The following is a 22,077-nucleotide window of genomic DNA, read 5'->3' on the forward strand; positions in this document are numbered from 1 at the left end:
TTTACCAGGGTAACGGTATGGATCATTTATTTCAGTTCTCACGGATAAATGTAATGGACGTGGTCTTTTGAATAAAGACTACCTCATATATGGCCCAATTCACTTAAAGATTAAATGTATCTCTCTCCCTCTCTATATATGAGTACAGCAGAGGAGTCTTACTGGGGACTGAAACTTATAACCCTTTGGTCTCAACCGACGTCCTACAAACACAAGAACAACAGTAAACAGGGCAGTCATTAACAGGAATAAATTTGCATTATTTGCATGCCAATCATAAAAAAACCTTTTAAAAATATTTAAGCTGCTCCTTGACCGCTCAGGAAAATCGACCTGAACATGTATTGTTTGCAAAAGAATATTTGCATTGCTTTTGAATGACCGAACTATCCAATGCGCATTTCGTCAATAAAAGCTAATTCTGCTGAGAACGGTTTTAACATATTTTTTAGGCTACATGCAATATTAATGTGTATTGTTTTTCATTTTAAATTATTATGATGACTTACAGGTTAATATAGGCTATGGTATGTGTGATGGCTTAAAATAAGCAGGTTCGTATCCTGTGTGGTGGGTTGCGTATTTTAGCAAAAAGTGTAGTGTGTCAGATGTAAGATTCTGAATCGACCAGATTAAGAACTAATACAAAAGTAACAAATTTTGAAACGCAATACAAATTTAAAAAACAAAAGCCAAAAAAAAAAACACTCTGGTGTTCCAGTGACTGTAAATCCGAATGGGGTGAGAATGATGACGCTACTTTCTCCGAAATACCGCAATCCTTTATCTCTTGTGTTGCAGCCTACAATTACAAAGCAAGACCGCGCGACTTAAACTGTGGTTGCCAGAGCAGACCTACGTGCTTTTTCATTGTTTACGTCAAATCCTCAGCAGCGGAAAGAGCTGGGAGACGTTAAGACCTGGGTTCCATTTAAAAAGGTTCGCCCTCGTCTCATCACCTTTCAGTTTTATTTGTTCATCTCTGGAGTACATCTGTTCATCGGTTTGGTGACAGACAGAAACGTTACAGCAGGTAACTGGATTTACCGTATTTAAAAGTGTGTGGATGGGTTCTGTCACTAGCAAGCTAACGGTATTTAGAAATATTGGAAGGATTGCAACCTTGCAAGCTTGCAACTGGGTTTATCTAAATCGCGTGCTAAGAAAATACATTCTCGAAAACACGTTGCTTTACGTCGATTGTGAAAATCTTACACATAAACCTAGGCGTGCTAACTAACAAACGAATGTCACGAAAATAATAGCTAACTAGCTAGCAACACTATCTGAGCTAGCGCTTATATAATTACCTAGCGAACAAGACAGCTCATTTTCATTGAGTTATTCAGTAGAAAAATATAATTTTCCTGAATATTGTCATACGGTGTGTTAATTGTATCTAAAAATAAAAAACTGAGCTGATTAACAGCAAGCAACTGAAACACAATCAGATAACGGGCTAGCTCGCTACGTTAATCCGCAAGCGGTGACATTTTCAGAACCGTGTTTAACTCCGGCGAAGGTCATGGTACTTGTAGTTTTGTATGCTGTAGCAGGTTGTCAGTTGTTATACATACTCTGTCCTTTTGTAAAGGTTGGTAGGAAAAAAGAACTACAAGCCCCATGTGTCAGAGTGAGTTGTACGGAGACAGCTGATCGCTCCGATTTGACAGGGGACGCGATAGTGATCATTATGTAAGAATAGTAAGTGTATTCTTTTTAGAACTAGGTTTAGCGGGATCATCGGTGTAAATACGGCAAGTGGAACATCCAGAATGTTCGGACTGTGATGCACGCTAGCTCAATTGTAAACGTCTACGCCCAATTGCAAATTTAAAATGTTTTGAATCGGTTGGAGTTCGACGCTATTTCAGGTACGGTGCCGAGCGATTTCAGAGTGGGTTCGTGTTTTCAATAGCCTACTTTGGTATAATTCCGAAAGCGGCGGAAATAATGTAATAATACTGTGGGTAGTAGTCGTAACTGCATTATGTCATCGTTACCAGTAGCGTAACAGTGTTAAACACGTTGCTTAGCCTACTACAGCCAGCTTCTGGCCAATTCAGCAAGTTAGCCAACTAGTGACAGCACAAGTTAGCCCATTATTACAGAGTAATTCTAACAGTTGTCGTTATTTTTGTTGTTTCATCTCAACACTGCTGTTTCAGGCTTTTTATTGTGATTGTCGTCGAACTGCTGATATTTATTTAGTATATCATGGCATTAGATTTTAATGTCACTCTGAACAAAGATGTTTTGGGCAATACCGTGCCCAAACCTAATTCACTTTGCATTAACCATACTTTTTATATTTTCTCTGATCCCTGTTAGCTGTTACTGCTTCAATTTGCAACAATATGTTTGCTCAGTATATACAATAAGTATGCCTGTATGGCAATCCTATTGAAAATATTTTCACTTTGGAAAAGTGAGTGATAAACAGCCAGTATCCCTCTGTTCTTGGAAAGTCATGGGGAATTGCCCAAGTAAACTTTAGTGGCTTACAGACACTGGGTATGGGAAGCCTTCTACTTCACTGGAATTCTCTTTTACACCCGTGGATAACAACACAAAAATAATCTAGTCTGAGATAAACTCACTGCACTATATACAGTTCTGTGAAAAGATATTTCCCCCTTCCCGATTTCCTCTGTCATTGCATATTTGTCACACTGAATGGTTTCAGATCTTGAGACAAAATGTAATAGGGAACACATTTTTTAAATTATCACCCATGTGAAAAGTAATTGCCCCTTAGTTACTCAATCAACTCATTAACCACGTTTAATTGATAATTCGATTCAGCTGATTGAACGCAGCCAGGCTTGATTGCAGCCAGCCCTGTTGAATCTAAACCTCGCTCGTATTGAACCTTAACATCAGAATGAAGCAGTCAATACAAATTTTCTGCAAACACACTATGCCATGATCTAAGGAAATACCAGAAGTGGTGAGAGAAAAAAGGTTGTGGAAATATATCAGTCTGGAAAGGGTTACAAAGCCATTTCTAAGGCTCTAGGACTCCATTCATATGTCATTTAGGCCTAATTTGAGTTCCTTTGAATCACTTATTAGAATAAATAGACATAGCAATTTTGTAATATGAAATGTTTATTTGCAACTACTGAAGAATCATTAGAGAAAGATATGTTCTGGCATAATTCTTATGTTATACTCTTAGGTCTTTGCTTATCTGAGGTCTGTCTTGTTGCTGGCCAGTCAGGGTTAAGGTTCCTGCTGGTCACGTGACCAGGCGGTGTTATTCGACGTCATTTGGCCGAGCGATGACGCTGAGGGAACCCTGATCCTCCTTCCTGGCACAAGCCTGCTGGTTTAGATTTCTTACTGAAACTAGCGCCTTGACCTTAGGCTAGCACAGAATCTTTCACTGTGAGTAATGGAGTGCAGAGAGGCATGTGGTGTTGCGAAAGGGAGTCCTGGTGGACCCCTTATGGTGCACGGATCATCACAAGGGTGAGGTTAGGAACGGAGTGGGAGTTGTTGTGCTCAGAGCTAATTCACTGAAAATATCCAACTCTGACCAAAAATATCAACAGAAGTTCCTGTGTGTCAGGAGCCTATATCCTACTGATCCTACCTTTGGCTTGCGTTCCAAAGGGGTAATGGAAGTACCTGCCCCAGCTGCTGTCTCTCTGAAACAGTTTGTCTTTGGTACAGCAGGAAGGTGAGAATAAGAATGTAGAAAACTGGTTCAAAAATGAATGTAAAGAGACTATGGTACAGTATTCATACATTTAAGTAGCCTAGACTGAATGTAAATTTATAAAAAGTAAAATGTGTATATCACTCCAGGAGCGTCAGATGTAACAATTAACTCTAAAGATTTCTTCGAAATACTAGCAGCTGGTATGGTCAGTCCTGTGGTGATGTTGCAGGTTTCTGTTCTTGTGATTTTCCAGCTGTTTAATTTTGCATACGCTGATGATAGGAGAGCCTCGGTGTCATGTGACCTCAGTGGGGACTCTGACAGTTGGCAGAGAACCATTATTACATGCAAATCTGTTCCTGTTCAGGGGTGGATTGGGGTTCAGGAGCCTGGGGAGGGAAGGGGGTGGGCATTAGGGGATTTCAGATGTCATGCCTGCCCCATAAACCAGTCATGTAGGGGTTCCCAAATGGGTCCTTAATAAAAAAGGAGAAATAATTTTCCCTTTCAGAATTTTGTTTGTATTTCTGTATTTTTGGTACATTTTTTTAAATCAAATCCAATCAAATAAACCTTTACACATTCTTCTTGGTAACACACACAAACACACGCACACAATAGTACATAGCTACATGTTTTAGTTTATTATTATCTCCGCCAGGCGATAATAAAATGTAAAATGTCTATTTCAACGTTAAAATGCCAACAAAATAATTCGCCAACTAATGGGGTACATTAATGTTTGAATCTGTGGCAATTATTTTGTTGGCATTTTCACGTTGAAATTGATATTTTCCATCGCTGGTCTTTTGGAATTGTTCCCGTTCAGATTGTTTCTGTTCCGATTTGAAACGAAAGTGCCGGACTATAATGTCAACATTAGCTCTGTCTAATCGTGGCTGATATGAATGACATTAGCTAGCATGTAACCACCTTTAGCGTTACTTCACTGAATCGGTGTTTTTGGGATTTTCAGTGGCACATGGTAAAAACTTGCACTCTTCTAGTTTGTTATTGAATCAGTCTTGATTTTATCTGATCTTTCTGTTATTATTTTGCTCTGCGTATGCTAACTAAATTCTCTGTATGCATAAACAAACAAAATATCAATTTAACATGGTTTTATGGGCCTGTGATATCGGGATTTAGACATTTGCCCATATTGTTGTGTGTTAAATGAAAGTTAAAGTAGATTATATGCTGATCTGCTCCCCTTGGATTTCCTTTTGCCTGGGATAGCCCTGCCCCTCTGCTCCTCTTCCCCACTGCCATTGTGCTTCCTCTGAGCAGCCAGCTGCTCCAGTGCTCTGACACAGCATCAATTGGACGTCATTATTCGAATCATAGGGGTGGAGTCAATTGAAGTTCATGCATTGTTACATGATGAAATGATGAACCAACCAGACATTATTATTATTATTATTATTATTATTATTATTAGTAGTAGTAGTAGTTGTAGTAGTAGGTGCACCAGCAAGAGCAGCAGGAATAATAATATTAAAAAGTAGTAAAAAATAGCATTATTACTATAACATTAACAAAAAATAATCATGATAAAAGTAATCATAATAATAACAATGATGATGATCCGTTTTCCTTCCCTTCTCCCCAGGTGCTTGGAGTGTGTTGGCAGGTGAGAGGGTCAGAAGTTTGAGGTTTCATAGCGACTCCCTTTTTCCTGCAGGTGAGTTTCTCGCCATCTCTTCCAGCCATGTACCTGCCATCCTCTCAGTTGGGATGCCCCCGTTATTGGGGGTCACCATGGCAACCTATTGCCCTGGCAATCAGCGTGACAGCCCTGCTGTCTAGCACTGAAAACCTGAGACACGGGAGTCGTTTCCCATTTAACGGCATGAAAACAGTTAAAGCTTTTTCAAATATCTTGTTGACTCAGGTCTGGTCCAATGGGGGGGGGGGGGGCTAATTTGTATGCCCCCACCCGCCCCGCTAAGCGTGAGTGTTCCTGAAGGAAAAGAAGTGTTTGACACCGAGGGGGAGGTGGTCGTACAGGAAGCAGGGCCGAGTGGTTTTACAGGTGCTTGTCAGGAGCTGTTACTCATGCTGCGATACGGTGATGTCAGACGTGATGAGTACCCCAGAAAAGGCTATCAGGAAGAGACCCCGTAATGACTCCCCGATTTAATCACCCCATTACCTGGGAACCTCTAACGCTCATCCTCTTTGCTCCCTTTAACCCTACCAGAGGAAATTAATTTCTGGACCTGTTCCTTTTGTTGTAATGATCATTGATGTAATTATGTAATTGAGCCGCTGGGGAATAGCCTGACTGCAGTGCCGTTTAATCCATCCTGGCATTTCAGACCCAACTCCTCCACTAATTTGAACTCAATCAACTTTAGTTTCCCCAACAGAGAGAAAGGCAGTGCTGGTTGTATTGGCTGAATGTTCCAGTTAGTTTATGTGTTAATGGTAAACAGAAACTGACAGATTTTATAACTTTTTGTCGTGTAACTTTTGGTTGTACCTTTTGGAATATCTTCCATTAGAGATGTGTTGAACTTTGAAAGCAACACCAAAGGGGGAGGGGGGATCATATAGAAGGAGATCAGGATTAAATCTCCCAGACCTTTTTTGGGGAAGCTACGAAGTGCGTCGTTTCAGATTGTATTCACGGTGCAACACTTCTGGATTTTTGAATCCGCTTTCATCATAGTAGCGCACAGCAGGTGCCTCAGAGTTACCTCAGAGTGGATTGTATTTGGTGTAGCGAAGAGAGGTTGACAGTGAGAGAGATCATGTGGGCTTGTACTGGCTCTGTGCAGCCTGCTATGTGGTAAATAGCCCCTGACTCATGGTTGAGTCAATCGGAGGAGTGCATGCACTTCACACGTCAAATATAACCCTGGTTACGTGGGCTCACGCCAACAGCAACTACTTCATCAACTTATTACTACATTTTCTAATATTCCCTGATATCAGGTGCGGCTTTTGGTCTGAACGTGGTAACCTAAAGGCCCCGTGCGAACAAAGTAATCATTATTGGAAACATAAAGAACCAAAAATAAACAGGTGCTTAAGGTCTTGCACAACGATGCCTTTTCTGATTGGTCAGCCAGGTTTTTGCATCTGAATGTTCCAGAGTGAGAGACAGCGGCAGCACGAAGGTTTCAGTTTCAGTTCAGAGTCAGAGCAGCTTGTTGTTTTAAGTTACGGGTGTGCTACTTAGCATATGGGACGTGGGGCCTGATTTAATGAGACCTTTAGCACACGCAAAACCTTTTAGCACATGCAAAACCAATAGCAAGACCAATGATTGGTCACGGTATTTGTTTTGCGTGCACTAAAACCTTTCGCACGTGCGAAAGTCTTAGTGAATCAGGCCTGGGTGTCCCTGCTGCATTGTTTTTCCTGTATACCAGACCCACATCACCTGCAGCTGCGCAGATGCAGGTGTGTCACTGACTGCTTATCATGGTACGGTGGGAAACTTGAGGATTTAAAAAGATGTAGAAAGCCTCTATAATACACCGGCATACAAACACACAGACACGACTTGTCTGTATGTTTGTAGGCTGGTGTATTATAGATAGATTTGAAGCTGTAATTACAGATTTGCGGTTTGTTTTGGACGATGATCTCACTGTCGTGTTCTTGCCATACCGCAGAGGGACTGTCTGGCCGTCTGTGAGCGGAGTCCGCTGTTCCTAGCAGCCCTCCAGAGGTGCGATCAGGATGTCGAGCGATCCCCCTCCTCCCTACCCCGGCGGGGCCACTGCACCCCCGATGGAAGAGAAGAACGGCCAGCCGCCTGTCTCTGGTATGTCCACACACAGCCACCTTTATCGGGTACAACCGCACACACCTGTGTTTAACACAAGACGTATGGAAAAGCACAGCCCAGGCCATATAACGATTATTTAAATCCTTGTAACCCCAATGGCCATGTTTAGAACTTGGCGTCTAACAAAAACATTAGTCTTAAATCATTGCTTCGATTTGTCTTTGACTCAAAGTGCAAACAAGAAGGCAGTTCCTTCCCCCAAAGGAGGGCTGAATTTGTTGATGATTGCCCAGGTTGATGATTATGATATTTTATAATTTAATAACTTTTCACAAACAAGACAAACAACTGCTAATACTACTGTACATAGGCAGAGGTGGACAATCCAGGTTCAGAAAGTAAAAGTTCATCCCAGGATTTTGTTCCAGTCACCTGGATTTGCTAATGAGCACCATTCTTCAGCCAGGAGGTAGAGCTAAATCAGCTGGCTGAGTTCAGGGGTGGATGAAATACATGGCAGGACTTTTACTTTCTGACCCCTGGAATGTCCACCTCTGTACATAAGCTAGGAAAAGCCAGTGCATTATTTCCATTGAGCTTAAAGTGTTTACAGGACCACTTGGAAACATAAATAGAATGTGTACGTAAATAGAATTTCACATGCAAAATGTGCCATTTATCTAAAACAGGAACTTCTTGCCTACAAAAGTGACAAATTATCTCAGACATTCCAGTGTAGAGTGAATCACCTGAAATCAAGCTTCTACCTGAAAAAAAGACGCCCTCTAAGACCTACCCATTATGACTTTTTCCGCTGCTTGGAAACCCTGTGTATGTTACAGTGACCTTAGAGTCTTGTATTCTTCAAGCTCATTTACACAGCTTTCGAACATAGTTTACGGCTTCCTTCCGGCTGAAATAGTGGCTTCGCTATTCTGATGCATAACAAGCTACTTTCACGTAGCTGTTTTCACAGAGCGCACAAGTGGCAGCTTAGCTTTTTCAATTGTTTATCAAATGCTTGCATAAAGGAGACTACAATACAAAAGGACACTAGCTCAGGAGGTAAGAGCGGAGGGTTGCCGGTTCGATCCCCGGCCCTGGGCATGTCGAAGGGTCCCTGATACCCTAATTGCTCCCAATGAGCTGATTGGTACCTTGCATGGCAGACTTCACCATTGGTGTGTGAGTGTGTGTGTAAATGGGTGAATGAGAGGCATCAATTGTAAAGCGCTTTGGATTACTTTGTTGTTTTTCACAATGTCCTGTATGTTTACTGAGTATGGATCAGGGGATTTATACATTTAGGTACAAAGGTGGTCTTTATTTCAAGCTTTGATCCATGTCTGTACTGTATATAGGTTTGGAGATAATGGAGTTTATTTCAGACAGGGGACATTCATACAAGCCCAGGATTTTAAGGGTCAAAATTCCTCTACAATTCCACCCTCTTGCAGTCTTTTTGAGATTCTCACTGCAGGGCAGAATTGAGTATGTGAGGAAGAGGATGGTCCTTCCTGTATGGGGGGGGGGGAAGGGGGGGTATTTACACGTGTGCACAGACGTCACGGTTTCCTTGGTGATGGGTCCCCCTGACAGGTTGTTGTTTGACTGAGTGATGTGAAAACCTCCCACAACACCTTGTGGATGGCCTTTCCAGGAATTGTGCTTAACGAGAGTGGGGCCAGCAGAGGTAGAAGTGTTTCTGCTTGCCCGTGACACTGGACATTAAGAGCATTGCTGTTTATGTTGTAGCCGAGTTGTGTTGAGTGTTGTAGCCGAGTTGTGTTAGGTGTAGTAGCTGGGTTGTGTTAAGTGTGTCGCCTGAGTTGCCCTGGGTGTAGTAGCCGGGTTGTGTGGGTGTAGTAGCTGGTTTGTATTGGGCTTGGTAGTAGTTTGGCTTGGTGGTCTTGTAGCAGCTCCTCTCTCATGCAGCACTGCGGCTGGGGTTTGCAAAGGAATGGAGGGGCAGCTGACTGGCACTAACAGTGAATTTGCAGTGGCTGCATCTTTGAAAATCGGTACTGCCACTGGGGACAACGGAGCTGCGGGCTGAGGGGACACGTCGCCAAGGAAACCGTGAGGCCTGTGCCCGTGTGTTGTGTAAACAGGAAGGACATCACAAATCTCCTTCCTCCCCTCCTCCCACATGGCAGAGCGAACGCTCCGTTTTATTCTGAAGAAGCCCAAGCTGTTCCGTTGTTCTTGTGGTTACTTGCAAAAAATTAAGTCAAGTCCACACAGTGCACACACAAACAGCACACACGCACAGGCTCAATAATGCTGCAGCCCACGTTTCAGTGCAGTGCGCGTATGTGGAGTACAACTGTAAGTGATGAGATCATTATGAGGTTTGGCCACCGTGAGCCAGGTTAGCTCTCAGGTCACTTTATACACTTTGTCGTACGACGCTCTGGATAAGAGCGTCTGCCTAATGTAATGCAATGTAATGTAATGTAATGTAATGTAATGTAATGTAATGTAATGCCACAGTGGTAACGGGGTTCTGTGGTGCAGGTGCCGTCCCGGTGATGACGGTGCCCCTGCAGGGACACCCCGTGCCCCCGGAGTACGCCCCCCCGCCCTATGAGAGCACCATGCAGCCGGGATACGTGCCTCCGCACGTGCCCGGGGAGGGACCCATGCCCATGCCAATGTCCATGCCCATGCCCCACCCCCATGGTAAGCACCGCCTGACACCGCACACCCCTCGGTTAGCCCCACGTCCATCCAGCACGCACCGAGATAGGTGGGACAGCCTCACCTGGCCAGCAAAGGTTTAGAACTTTAGAACAGAGGGTGTGGTGTGTAATTTCTACCAATTCTACCAAAAATTCTACCAAGGTTTTTTGAATATATCAATAAATTTTGCTAAAATCTCACTCCTGTAAATTGGGGGTTCTGAAACATAGTTTTGGGCAAACCCTGTGGTGCATGGGTTGCAGTTGTGGTTGCAACAAACACCAGCGTACGTAGTGTCTCCCACAGTGCAGTTTGAGGGCCCCTGATGTAAATGTTTAGGAGCAGTTGGCATGAAATCCAGACACAGCCCTCCTTACCCACCCCTGGTTAGGAGTCAATTTCTGTTAAAAATTAACCTGGATTTAATGTAGGCCAGCACTGTTCTGATGTCCAGCCATGTTAGGCTCACTATATGCACTTATGATCTTTTGCTAAATCTCTACACTACATGTAAATGTAGATGGTTCAGAGCACTAATACCCTTTTTCCACGTTGGAGCTTGAACTAAGCTGTTCTTTTTTTATTACAATTGATTAAAATGAATCGCAAAAGAAATAGAAAAATATCCAGCTGTACAAATGGATGATGTTCTGCTTAACCTGGTGGCCATTAATATAATTAATGAGTTCACCTTCATCACTCTGTTTCTCTCCCCCCCCCCCCACCACCACCAGCGGGGTATTATCCAGTACCACCAGGGCAGTTTTCCCAGCCCATCCCGGGGCAGTACGGGCCAGGACCCAGTCACTACCCCTCCCCGGGGGGTCACACAGCAACGGTGCTGGCCCCCTCAGGCACGGCTACCACGGTGACGGTCCTGCAGGGGGAGATGTTCCAGTCGGCGCCGGTGCAGACGGTGTGTCCGCACTGCCAGCAGGCCATCGTCACCCGCATCTCCCACGACGTGGGGCTCATGAGCACCCTGTTCTGCCTCTTCTGCTGCTTCGTGGGGTGAGCCGGGGTCACGGGGGTCACGGAGGGGTCACGGGGGTCACAGAGAGCTGGGTCGGCAGCAAAGACTCTGTACGTTCACCAGATACTCGGCTCCGTACTCTTAACAGTGAAGGTTCAGCCACTCTTCCATTGAAGCTAGAGCATCCCCTATGAGAATTCATTGATGGTATGAACAGGGACAGTACTATGGAAACGTACTTTCTGTACAGTAATAATCACCGGAAACTGTTGTCAACCTGAACCTTCCATAGTGTGAAAGAATGAGGGCAGGAGGAACACAGGAAGTGAATATCTGGTAGTGTCTGTAGCCATAGTTACTGCCACAGAAACATAATGCTAAAATTCTATATTGTTATGGTGTATTAGAGATTTTCCTCATCACACTGCTGTAGTCCACTTATAAATTAGTTTATATTTTACACTTTAATTTTACTCAGGCAGAATCCAGTGCTGCTCTGGGCTTTTGGGGGAGGGGTACACAGCATGGTTTACAATGTAACAGCAATTCTACAGGGGTTTACACACCATAGTAATAGGACGGTACTGCTTATGGGGTTTACAATGTTATACCAGAGAACTGAACGGCTTCTTTCTCTCCCTCTCTCCCTCTTTTTCTCTCTCTCTCCCTCACTCCCCCTCTCTCTCCACAGATGTGACCTGGGCTGCTGTTTGATCCCCTGCTTTATTGATGACCTGAAGGACGTGACACACACCTGCCCCAACTGCAAGGGCTATATTTACACATACAAACGCATGTGCTAACAGTACACACTCACGCACGCGCTCTCTCGCGCTCACACATTTGAAAAATGCAAAAACTCTGTCCTCACAGCGCCTCCGAGTGGCAGGTCTGAGTATTTCTCTCAGTAGTGGGTTCCCTTTTTTTCCGTCCAGCGTGCTGTCGTGTTTTTATTTTAGCTTTCTAACAATAGCTGCCATTTTATAATTTTATTGTAACATCTGTCCACCGTGTAAATACTGAATCACAAACCAGCGTACAGCGCAGGTCATGCGCTCTGTTACCGTGGGGACAGTTATCAAGAGAATATATATTCGCCAAATTAAGCTGAGGAAGAAATGAAAGGAAAAAAAACAAACAAGGGATTTGAGTGCAGAACACGTGAGGGGATCATCTTTCTGTTGCATTTTTTTAAACGACGGATAGGTTTTAGACCCTGTCGCTGGGTTGGCAGCCTGTACAGACCAACACCCTTCAGTTTGTGGGAGGAGATTTTTAGTTGAAAGAAATGAGCAGGGCAGGGACAAACTGTTGGGAAAAAGTCATTTACTGTAATCAACATTCATCTGTGAAACTTGTTATGTAGCAATATCAAACAATGAAGTCAGCAAAGGCAAGGTCAGTATAATGTTTTTATTTTTTAATTTACTTATTTTAGTTGTTTAGTTTTATTATATGTATCATTTTAACATAATATTTAATATTGAGGCCAAGGCCTGCTTTGACTGAGTCTGTGAATTAATTGTTTTTCTTCTCAATTACTGTTTTAATGGACAGAGTACTTTTATCTGCACTGACGGTGTATGTACTTGGATTACTGTGTTTCCCTTTAAAACGTGTAATGTGCAGTAAAATAACAGAGTAGGTTCTAGTTGATGCACTCAATGTGTACAAGAGGTGTGATAGAGATCTGTCTATCTTGATACACTCATCTTTATCTTTAGTCTGTGTAGTAGACTTTCAGGCATTCAAACGACTGGCAAGATGGCATTGTTTTTCTCCAGGGCTGTTTGATGATGCTATGTTTGGTAGACATATTTACAGTTTAACTGCTTTATTATTGATGCAGCAACATTTTCATATTGACTGTTAAGCGAATGTCTAGCCTCGCTGTTTGTAAGAGGCCATGGTAATTATTGTATTTATTCAGTACCATCCTATGGGGGAAAATTGTCATATCAACATTAGTCATGTTATAAGTGTATTTTTCCCGTCAGAAAAGATGGCCACTTGTTCAGAGAGAGGATCCAGATCCAAATCTGATCCAGGAACCAGGGGAGACACATGGTGTTCTACCCTTGTGTGACATCATAATGCCAGTGTGCCACGCCCTGCCCATATGCCAAGCCTGTGGCCCCTGGCCAGACCCTGTCTCTCGATGCTCTCTTCAGCCCCCTCCCGTGCCCAGGGGAGATTAGGCCCCTATCCTGGACGTACCGTCCGGTAATTGTAATACGGGAAGACAAATCCTCAACCAACTGCAGGATATTTAACAAGAAAACATTAAAGAGTACCTCACGGGCAGACTTATTGCTAATTAACCTGGGGTTGGGAGAGGTTGTGGGAGAGCAGTTGCACTCTGATCATTCTTTGAGTGCTGCTTCTCTTATTTTTCTGCCACTGTATATACATTTTGCTTATTATACAGCAGCTTATCTTTTACGGTGTCCTCATTTTGTTTTCTGTCAGTCAGTCTATGGTTGAACATCCATTTAAAGTACCGTAGAAATATAAAATCCTGCTGTTTGTTTCAAATGGTTGATGGGAACACTGAAGATGATTCCTGTGAATGGCTGCCTGTTGAACTGAGCTGTAATTGTTAATATGTTAATATCTCAGTACAGAAAGGGGATGGCCTTTATTTAGGGGTCTAAAATAGGGGTCTCAACTCTAGCCCTGGCTGCCGTGTCCACAGTTTTTTGTGGTTTTCTTTTTGACTGCAGCTTTGGAAACAAGGTTTTGGGTTTGAGATCCCAGCTCTGAAAGGATGTGCTTGTTCTTATTTTAATGTTACGATGCTTCTCACTACAGCATGAGATGCTCAGTATGATAGTAATACAGCCTAATCCTATGCCATTGGTTTAAAATGCAAGACATTTGATTGGCCAGTTGCCAGTGGCCTTTGCTCAGCCATTCCATTGGCTCGTTTGCATTGAAAACCTAGTCCCCATTGCCCTCATGTAGAACGACGTTGCCTGTGCTTGTGTGCGCTTTAAATGAAGCACATTAGGAATACCGTCTTTATCCGTAAGAAACCCGCGTTACCTTGTCCGCACCCTCTCCCCGCTTAACCACAGTGGCCGCCACTCACCGTGTTCAATGCGTGTAGCCTTGCGTGTTACGGCCTCGAATGTCACTGGTGCTGCGAATGATTTCTGCTCACTGTCTGGTATCTAACCATCACACTAATATAACGCAGGCCTATGCTAGGTTCACGTAACTCAGCCTGATTACCTTGATCGCTTAACCTTACGGTTTAGGACACTTCTCAGTATGTACTTATGTCATGTCTCCTGAATAATCCTTTATGACTTTTTTACATTTGATAAATCTGATCATATTTTCATAAGCGTGCTGTAAGGTGGTGGCTTCTCCTGTCAATGCTGTTTGAGAACTGATAACTATAGCCAGCATGGTCTTGCCAGAAAATTCAGAAGGAAGTATTATATCCAGAGGGCATCGTCTTTTCTTTTTTTTTGGCAGTGCATGGTCAAGCTTCTATGAATATGTGCAAAAATCTTGGCTGGTCCCCATTGTCTTTTGGCAACATTTAGACTGGTCCACATGCAACATTAAGCGACATAAGAAGAATGGTGTAAATTTGAGCTTTTTTAATGGAAACGCGTTCGCCTTTTCTGCGATAGGTGGTGATCTCGTTCAGAGGGTGTTGCTGTGCTAAATATGTTTATGCAAAAAAAGAAAAGTGTTTCTGTAAACTGAACGATGTGTGTTGGACCATAACTGTTGCATTATAGTCCAAAATGATTCTTTTAACAATAAAAAAAAACCAAACCGAAACGCATTGCTGTTTTATTTCTCTGAGAATTTTAATAAACCATGTGATACAGAAAAGTTAACTTGTGTTAAATGCAAAAGCCTTCCTACTCTTCTTAAATTCACAGGGAATTTCATCAGGGTACATTCCACACCATGGCCTCTACAGGTTAGAGTTCTGAATGGCAGATTCACAACAATTTAAAAAAAAAAAAAAAAAAAACACCCTAGTCTTGCACTTTTAAGACATCCAGAGAAGTTCTATTCACATTTCATCCAGAATTCTGTGTGTAGCCCTCAGTGTTATTGGAGCTTTAAATAAGCTTTACATAGGAATCTAGAGATAATGGAAAACAACCTGAGTGAAAGTGTCTAGATGTGCCAGGTGCCCGTGTGCTCAAAGACACAGACCTTCCCCAGCCTGCCTTTCTTTAAGGGCGGCTGCTTCATCTAGCTGTGCTCAAGTGCAGGAGTGAACTGGCGTAGCTCATACAGCTGTCAGAAAACTACAACTATGGCAATTGGCTGGAACAAAAAGGACCGTCTGGCCCTCTGGGACCAGAGTTGTGCACCCCTTGTCTAACCAAGCCCTTTCCCTGGGTTATTTTCTGTCTGAACTGCAGAAATCACAGGTTTGACTTGTAAATCGGTGGTCAGATTTTCTAATGTAAGAGGATAGGATTCCCCCCTTATTCAAAAAGGCAATTACCCTTTGATTGATCTCTTCAACGATATATCAAACAGAAAATCAGGGTACTCCTTTGTAAACAGATCAGCAGTTGATTCACACCTTTGTTAGTTTGCACTTGTATAAGCAGAAACCTGAACTCCTTATTAAACTCCCCCTGAGCAACCTAAAAGTTCTGATCAGGTGTCAAATCTGGGTTTCATATGAAGTAGCGGCGGAAAACCAAACGTCTGCGTTGTGCGCACTCTTCTCGCACGTGTCCATTGGCTGCTCCGGACTGGCCGGCGTGGTGATGTCACGCCCCCGCCGGCTCAGTCTCTCCAGCGATGGCCGCACTGTATGTTGCAGCACTTGTAGAAGGTGGTCATGGGCTCATCCGCGGAGCGCGTCTGAATCTGCATGAAATACGCCCGCGGGTGCTCGCACTTCGGACATTTTTCTGGAATCAGACACATAGCCAGAACACTGATTTGAATGCTGAAAAGGAGGTACAGCGCATTCATCACACAAGTTTCTTAGCTATTAGCTATGGTGGTTTCTCCGCTTTATTAAGGATCGTTTAATACTAGGAGGCTGTGTGAAAGAAGACCAAAACACTCAGAGGTTACAATCAATTTTGAGCAACTTTGAATTCTGGGAACAGTACAGTACCAAATGTAACTGAGTCAAGAAATGCAGGTTTCATACAGTAACAATATTCATTCGTAATATAAATATTACCTGGTGTGGAATCCACGTTTTCCCAGGCAGCTGCACCACCCAGCACATCGTCCACCTCTTTCAGTTTGGGGTACTTCCTGTTGTTCACCTGTGAAGCAGCCATGGATAAAGTGAGCATGGCAAAAACACAACAAGCTCAATGCCGTAAGGATTTGTCCATCTTTCTGTAAACAAATGTGGGCCGTATAATTCTCTCCAATGACCGTTAGCCCATCCAGATTACAAGAGGGGCCAAGGAGCTTCACAGCACTGTTCATGGGATATTAACAGGTATTTAACAGGTTGCCCTACCAGCAGCCAAAAATAAGATGGTCCAATGTAGTGACTGAAAATTGGGGTTTCATGGACTCCCTAAGGGGCTGGGCTGCACTGTACTATTAATCATTGTCTTGCTTGGACTAATCAAAAGATCCTTCTCAAAACACAAAAATCTAATGACTGGTTGAAATCAGGGAGGCACATATGACAGCATATGGTAGCTGCACCCGTAAAGTTCCATGAAGTCGCATTCTTCCGTAAGTACTAGTGCTAGTTTGGGTAAAAGCGCCCCCGCTATCTGTCAGGCAGCTGAGCTCGCTGAAATCATTGGCCGTGCCCGGTTGTCTGCGGCGGTGGCCATTTTTATCCACGAGACATGTAGAAGACAGATTGACGATATTTATGAAGTAGGCCTACAAGCGAACCGTCAGACCAGTAGCGGTAGTGTATGACGACGCCTATGTAGACTAGATTCGGCGATCTTGCTCAGGAATCTAACAATACAGCGCAAAATGGATCTAGTCCTTCTGAAACAATTTTATATTTTCCAAAGGTTAAAAGTTACATCGTGATATTTTCCCATAACAATTGTAAATTATGTTCACATAGTTATTCCATGACCCTTCAACAACGAAAAGTTCAAAAAGCAGCAAACATTCTGAATTATTACTGATATTTAGCTTAGCTTTTACCCAGTGTTAAACGAATAAACAAAAAAATCTGTCAACCTTACCTTTCGCGTGATGTTATGCACATATGGACACGTGTTACATGCGAATCTATAACATTTTTGTCCCTCCTCCACAATCAACACATTCCCGCATGTCGGACAGAACAGCAGCATTTTCCACTTAACACGTGTATGTTGAAAATATCTAATAAATATTTACGGTGACTGAGTAGTTATGTATAACAATTAGAATCAGACGGTATCTCAAAACTTCCGACGTTTCTTCATCGCAAGATTGAGCGCGTGTTGCAGTTTTCTACGTCCGGTGGGCCACAGAAATTAAAAATGCCACCACACCTCTTAGATTAAAAACAATAATTTGTCCAGTTAACTATGTCTTAAATTTGTGTTAATCCTGTTATACTGATATTGATAAATGACGTTATTTCAGAAAGAAAAACGCTGAAACGTTTGTACTTAACTTACTGTTTCTAGAGGGACATTTTTTGACACGTACAGTTACGGAATATTTAGCTTCCGGTGCATTTCATGGAATTTCAACAGCTCTGTGAAGCTAATTTCAGACGTAAATCACATGTTGAGTGAGAAGCAAAATAATGTGTAAGTACTGGCTCAGAAAGTAAATTCTGAGATTTTCCATCTCTGTGCTAATGTTAGGTGTCTCGTTTAGGTTAGTCGACTAGTGTGAATCCGTCAGGTGTTGATCATTAAGTTAGCCTTCAGCTTCTTTTCAGACAGATGACTGAGGTGGAACAGACAGAGTTCCCAAATTCCAATGCGGGGTTGTCAGTCAAGGAAGTGGTCCAAGAAAGTGAAGATGATGAGAAAATACGGGTGGACGACAAGGAGCTAGTAGATGAAGAGGAGGAGGAGGAAGAGGAAGATGAAGAAGCACTACCCCATTCCGAATTTCTGGACATCTTCGAGGAGGGACTTGCTCGGATCGTGCAAGACCCATTACTCTGTGATCTCCCAATTCAGGTTCACTAAAAACATCTTTCATCTTCTCATTTTGGCGTTATATGTAGCCAAAATTATGTTGTGTAACAAATACTAGGGAGTTGCCATATTAATTTGGACAAAATGATCCCATGACATCTCAGATGTATATCCTTCCCAATATCCTTCCTCTAAAGCAAGTTTGAGACTGATTTCAGGGAAATATGAGATGTCAAGAGAATTTTGTGTCCAAATTTGCATGTAATGTGAAGAAACTACAGGGGAAAACATTTCAACCTGCCAATCACATACAGCCTTGCAAGTCTGATCTAACTGTCTGACACATCCAGTGAAAAACGTGACATTTTTTCATAGAACATTTAATTTTTGCTGCAGATTGTGTTTACCTTTCGTATCCGTGTTTTACCTAGGTGACGTTGGAGGAGGTTAATTCACAGGTGGCTCTGGAATATGGCCAAGCTATGACCGTCCGTGTATGTAAGGCAGATGGAGAAGTCATGCGTGAGTATTTGTTCATGTAAGCGGGTGAAATCAGTAGAAGTTAGCATGCTATGAGAAATTATACAGGGCTGTGATTCCTGAGGCTTTTACTGAGTGATGAAAGGCACATTGTTTGCTGTTGTCTTTCTGTATTTCAGCCATTGTTGTCGTTCAGAACGCCACAGTTCTGGACCTGAAGAAGGCCATCTGCCGCTTCATGGAGTTGAAACAGCAGCGGGAGGGTGGAGTCAAGCACATCAGCTGGTGAAGCACAAAAGCAGCAGCGCACACAACATGATAGAACTGTCTTTGACCCAAATAGTGTCAGACTATTCACCTCTTGCCAGTAGGGGTCGCTGTATAGCTTAATAGAGGCATTAAGGCATCTGTGGTATGCTGGTAAAGCTACCTCAGTTATACTGTATGTAATTTTCACAATTTTATTTTTTATGGCCTTATTTTGTCATAATCTTTATAATGATGACAGTATACACGTGAAAGTGAACAAAAACTCAGCCAGATTGTTGATGTTTTCGAAAATGGTCAACAGGGACAACGTGAATTTGTGAATTGTGTTATTCATGTTAGATAGCATCTGCTTAAAAGTATTAAAGTATTTTAGCTGCTTTGGTATGGCCTTGTTAAGGATTGGATACAATGAATAGGAAATTGTATTTGTATTATGCCATACAGATGTTTAGGACATTGGAAAATGACTAAATTCCAAACTGTGTATTTATATTTCTGGAACATGTGTGTTTGTTTGCCCGATAGGAGATATGTATGGAGAACCTTTCATTTAGTGTTTGCGGGGGAAAAGTTGGAAGATGACAAAATGAAACTGAAAGAGTAAGTAGTAAACAATGGCCAACTTTGCGGTTATGAAAATGTATTTCATACAAATTTAAAATATGTATCATGGCTGCTAGTTTAAACAATATGAGCTATAAATTGACAAGATCCTAATGGTTGTTCAGTTATGCTTAGAAGCAATTCTAAGATCAGGCCATTTTTAAAAATTTGCTAACTTGGAGAAAGTCCTCCTTTCTTTCTCATAAAGACAAGATTATACCATCAATTGTAAATATTTATCAGCTGTATCATAAATATTGGATGTCATTTATTGAACAATTTTGATTGATGGAAATATATTCATGACCAATAAAATATATCTGTTACATGGTTGCTAGCTTTTGGATAATAGTATGGTTAGTTTGGAAATGGTATATGTTCAATTATGAATATGAATGTAATGTGATTGCATTAAGCATTCACACTGAAGAATGTGGCTTTTTCATAGTAAATCATTTTTTTTGGTTGAATGGCTGGTTATGTTCTGTCTTCTCTTCAAAAAATGTGATGATTATTTTCAGCTACGGGATACGGAACAGGGACGAAGTGACATTCATGAAGAAACTGCGGAAGAAGTGAGGGAGTAAGAACGGTAAGGCAAGAAAGAAAGGAAGGGATAAAAGAGAAAGTGAGGGTAGAAGGGAGGTGATAATGGAGGAACTGTGGATGGAAGAGAGGTTAGGAAAGGAGGGAAGAGTTAAGGGGAAAAGGAAGGAAATAAGGGAGGTGAGGAGATAATGGATAAAGGAAAGGGATGAAGGAGGAAAGTAGGATGGAACAGAGGTGGGAGAGAAGGGTGGGGATAAAGGAAGTAGTTGCATTGGATTATGGGTAGTCAGACCTAGTTACCATTGCAATGACATTCCAGTCTGACTGTGAGTAGATTTAGGATGAAGTGCAGGCTGTCAGAACATTGCTTCATTATTTTAATGCATAATGAAAGATTTCAGGTTTTATAGGCCGTTTTTAACATCTTTGTTTTATTTTTCCTGCAATAGGGAGCTGGCAATCACTGATTTGTTAGAACCCGTCAATGTTTTTGCTCTCCACATTAAGCAACAATGGGTAATATTTATATATATATACAGTATATAAAAACACATTTAACTAGATATAATGTATGATGAATTTGCTCTTCATACACTTTTAAATTTGCATATGGCAACATGGCATTCAAAGCAACTTTGCTGTGTTTGGAGGCCCTCTGTACGCTTCTGACCATGGCATGTAACACGTGCTTCCCTTTACTTCTGGGAACAATGCAAATCGGAGCAGTTTTTCCTGGAGACCTGGAGACACAGGGGCTTTGTGTATCAATATGATTGCATGCATTACAGGTTCCTTAAATGGAGGGTAACGATGAGACACCTGGGTTAGTGGTCCGTTATGCAAATTTGCGTTCTGCTTCCTTCCGTACTTGATAGTGCATTCTTCCAGGAATGTAGAATGATTGATGTAGAATGTACTTCATAGTATGCAAGAGCGCAACTACGCTTCATTCTCATTACATTTAGAATGCAGGTGATGATGTAATCACAAGCATTATGCTCCCTGTAAAAAATACTGTACTTGTATGTGTACTTCATAGGTTGCTGGCATCAAGTGCTTATAAACTGGGTTCTTCCAGCTACCAAGTAAAAGTTTCAAGTTTCAAGTTTCATTTATTAAAGTTTGACAGGGCAGGGTACAGCAGCATAAAAACACGTTTTTTAAACAGTGAATCCTGAAATGCATAACCGCGATCAATGTCGTAAGCAAAAAGCATAAAATTAAGAGCATGATCTCTAGAATAAATAGGTCATTTATAAAACAATTTAAGGGCACGAGGAATAAAGGAAAGTTCATGTCTTTTGGTTCTGCTCGTGGGCGCTGTGAATTCCCTTCGCCGACGAAGCGAGTAGGTGGGTGTTGAGGCTGCAGGGGGGATGCGCTGTCCTTGAGTATGTTGGTGAGGGTGCGCAGGGTGGCCCCATCACGCCTTTCGCTCAGTGACGGAAGAGAAGAAGACGGCATGCCGACGATCCTGCAGCATGGTTTTTGTGCCCTCTCCCGCTCCTCGGGGAGGCCTTGGGCCGGCACACTCAGGGATTGGACAAATGAAAGGCGTGATGAGGCCACCTAAGATAGGTAGTTAGTCAGAATTCACCGAATCTATGGTATGCCCATTACACACAGTCTGTGTTATTTATTCTGAATTCTACAAGGATGTGGGTTACATGGCTTGGCTTTGAAACAGGTATATAAAGCTACGGGCCTGTAATGTGTGAAATCTTACTGCACGGTTTGCCATGTTTGTGTTCCAGATGGGTGAGGATGGGCCGGCTGACATGACATTGAGCCTTTAAACGTCTCTGACATCAAACCACACCCCTTAAATCTTCCATCATCCATCTCTAACGACGCCTACAGCAACCTTTTATATTTGTACAGAGCACAAAATTTATGTCTTTTTTTGTCATTAATTTATGTGACGCGGGAAAGTGTATAAAAATGCAGTCCTTCTGTATGACTTATTTGTGTGCCATGTTTGTAATTCGATTTAATGAAGGAAGGGTCTGGTGTGAAAATAAAGGTGGATTTTGAAACACTG

The 22,077-nt window shown here is 42.4% G+C and overlaps 3 protein-coding genes across 9 annotated transcripts; 2 read left to right on the top strand and 1 right to left on the bottom strand.

The window, feature by feature from the left end:
- The first annotated feature begins 753 nt into the window (after window positions 1-753).
- cdip1 (cell death-inducing p53 target 1) lies at window positions 754-14,862 on the top strand. Of its 6 annotated transcripts, none has more exons than XM_035399063.1 (6): window positions 754-1,033; window positions 5,280-5,351; window positions 7,316-7,445; window positions 9,927-10,091; window positions 10,826-11,102; window positions 11,756-14,862. In XM_035399063.1, the coding sequence occupies exons 3-6, from the start codon at window positions 7,361-7,363 to the stop codon at window positions 11,865-11,867; spliced, it is 639 nt and encodes a 212-aa protein (XP_035254954.1). In that variant the 5' UTR covers window positions 754-1,033; window positions 5,280-5,351; window positions 7,316-7,360; the 3' UTR covers window positions 11,868-14,862. The 6 variants fall into 6 exon arrangements, with proteins under 6 accessions (XP_035254954.1, XP_035254959.1, XP_035254953.1 ...); XM_035399068.1 differs by having other exon boundaries at window positions 754-939; XM_035399062.1 differs by having other exon boundaries at window positions 755-1,033; window positions 7,294-7,445.
- Window positions 14,863-14,870: 8 nt separating this feature from the next.
- polr3k (polymerase (RNA) III (DNA directed) polypeptide K) lies at window positions 14,871-17,491 on the bottom strand. The gene is made up of 3 exons (XM_035399074.1): window positions 17,238-17,491; window positions 16,247-16,334; window positions 14,871-15,965 (listed from the first exon to the last, which is right to left on the bottom strand). Exons 1-3 carry the CDS (start codon window positions 17,346-17,348, stop codon window positions 15,838-15,840), a joined length of 327 nt encoding a protein of 108 aa, XP_035254965.1. The 5' UTR covers window positions 17,349-17,491; the 3' UTR covers window positions 14,871-15,837.
- Window positions 17,492-17,682: 191 nt separating this feature from the next.
- On the top strand, window positions 17,683-22,077 carry snrnp25 (small nuclear ribonucleoprotein 25). 2 transcript variants are annotated; one of them, XM_035399071.1, is made up of 7 exons: window positions 17,683-17,795; window positions 17,930-18,176; window positions 18,566-18,656; window positions 18,794-18,899; window positions 19,410-19,484; window positions 20,009-20,079; window positions 21,791-22,077. In XM_035399071.1, exons 1-6 carry the CDS (start codon window positions 17,770-17,772, stop codon window positions 20,064-20,066), a joined length of 603 nt encoding a protein of 200 aa, XP_035254962.1. In that variant the 5' UTR covers window positions 17,683-17,769; the 3' UTR covers window positions 20,067-20,079; window positions 21,791-22,077. The 2 variants fall into 2 exon arrangements, with proteins under 2 accessions (XP_035254962.1, XP_035254963.1); XM_035399072.1 differs by having other exon boundaries at window positions 17,701-18,176.

Source organism: Anguilla anguilla, chromosome 17 (assembly GCF_013347855.1).
Source record: "Anguilla anguilla isolate fAngAng1 chromosome 17, fAngAng1.pri, whole genome shotgun sequence".
Lineage (NCBI taxonomy): Eukaryota > Metazoa > Chordata > Actinopteri > Anguilliformes > Anguillidae > Anguilla > Anguilla anguilla.

Coding starts and splice junctions, on each gene's coding strand:
- cdip1 (XM_035399063.1), top strand. CDS start 7,361: ATGTCGAGCGATCCCCCTCCTCCCTACCCCGGCGGGGCCACTGCACCC. Junction 10,092..10,825: donor GCCCATGCCCCACCCCCATG/GTAAGCACCGCC, acceptor CACCACCACCAG/CGGGGTATTATCCAGTACCA. Junction 11,103..11,755: donor CTCTTCTGCTGCTTCGTGGG/GTGAGCCGGGGT, acceptor CTCTCTCCACAG/ATGTGACCTGGGCTGCTGTT.
- polr3k (XM_035399074.1), bottom strand. CDS start 17,348: ATGCTGCTGTTCTGTCCGACATGCGGGAATGTGTTGATTGTGGAGGAG. Junction 16,335..17,237: donor TGCATAACATCACGCGAAAG/GTAAGGTTGACA, acceptor GCTGCTTCACAG/GTGAACAACAGGAAGTACCC. Junction 15,966..16,246: donor AAACGTGGATTCCACACCAG/GTAATATTTATA, acceptor GTCTGATTCCAG/AAAAATGTCCGAAGTGCGAG.
- snrnp25 (XM_035399071.1), top strand. CDS start 17,770: ATGTTGAGTGAGAAGCAAAATAATGT. Junction 18,657..18,793: donor GGCAGATGGAGAAGTCATGC/GTGAGTATTTGT, acceptor TCTGTATTTCAG/CCATTGTTGTCGTTCAGAAC. Junction 19,485..20,008: donor GACAAAATGAAACTGAAAGA/GTAAGTAGTAAA, acceptor GATTATTTTCAG/CTACGGGATACGGAACAGGG.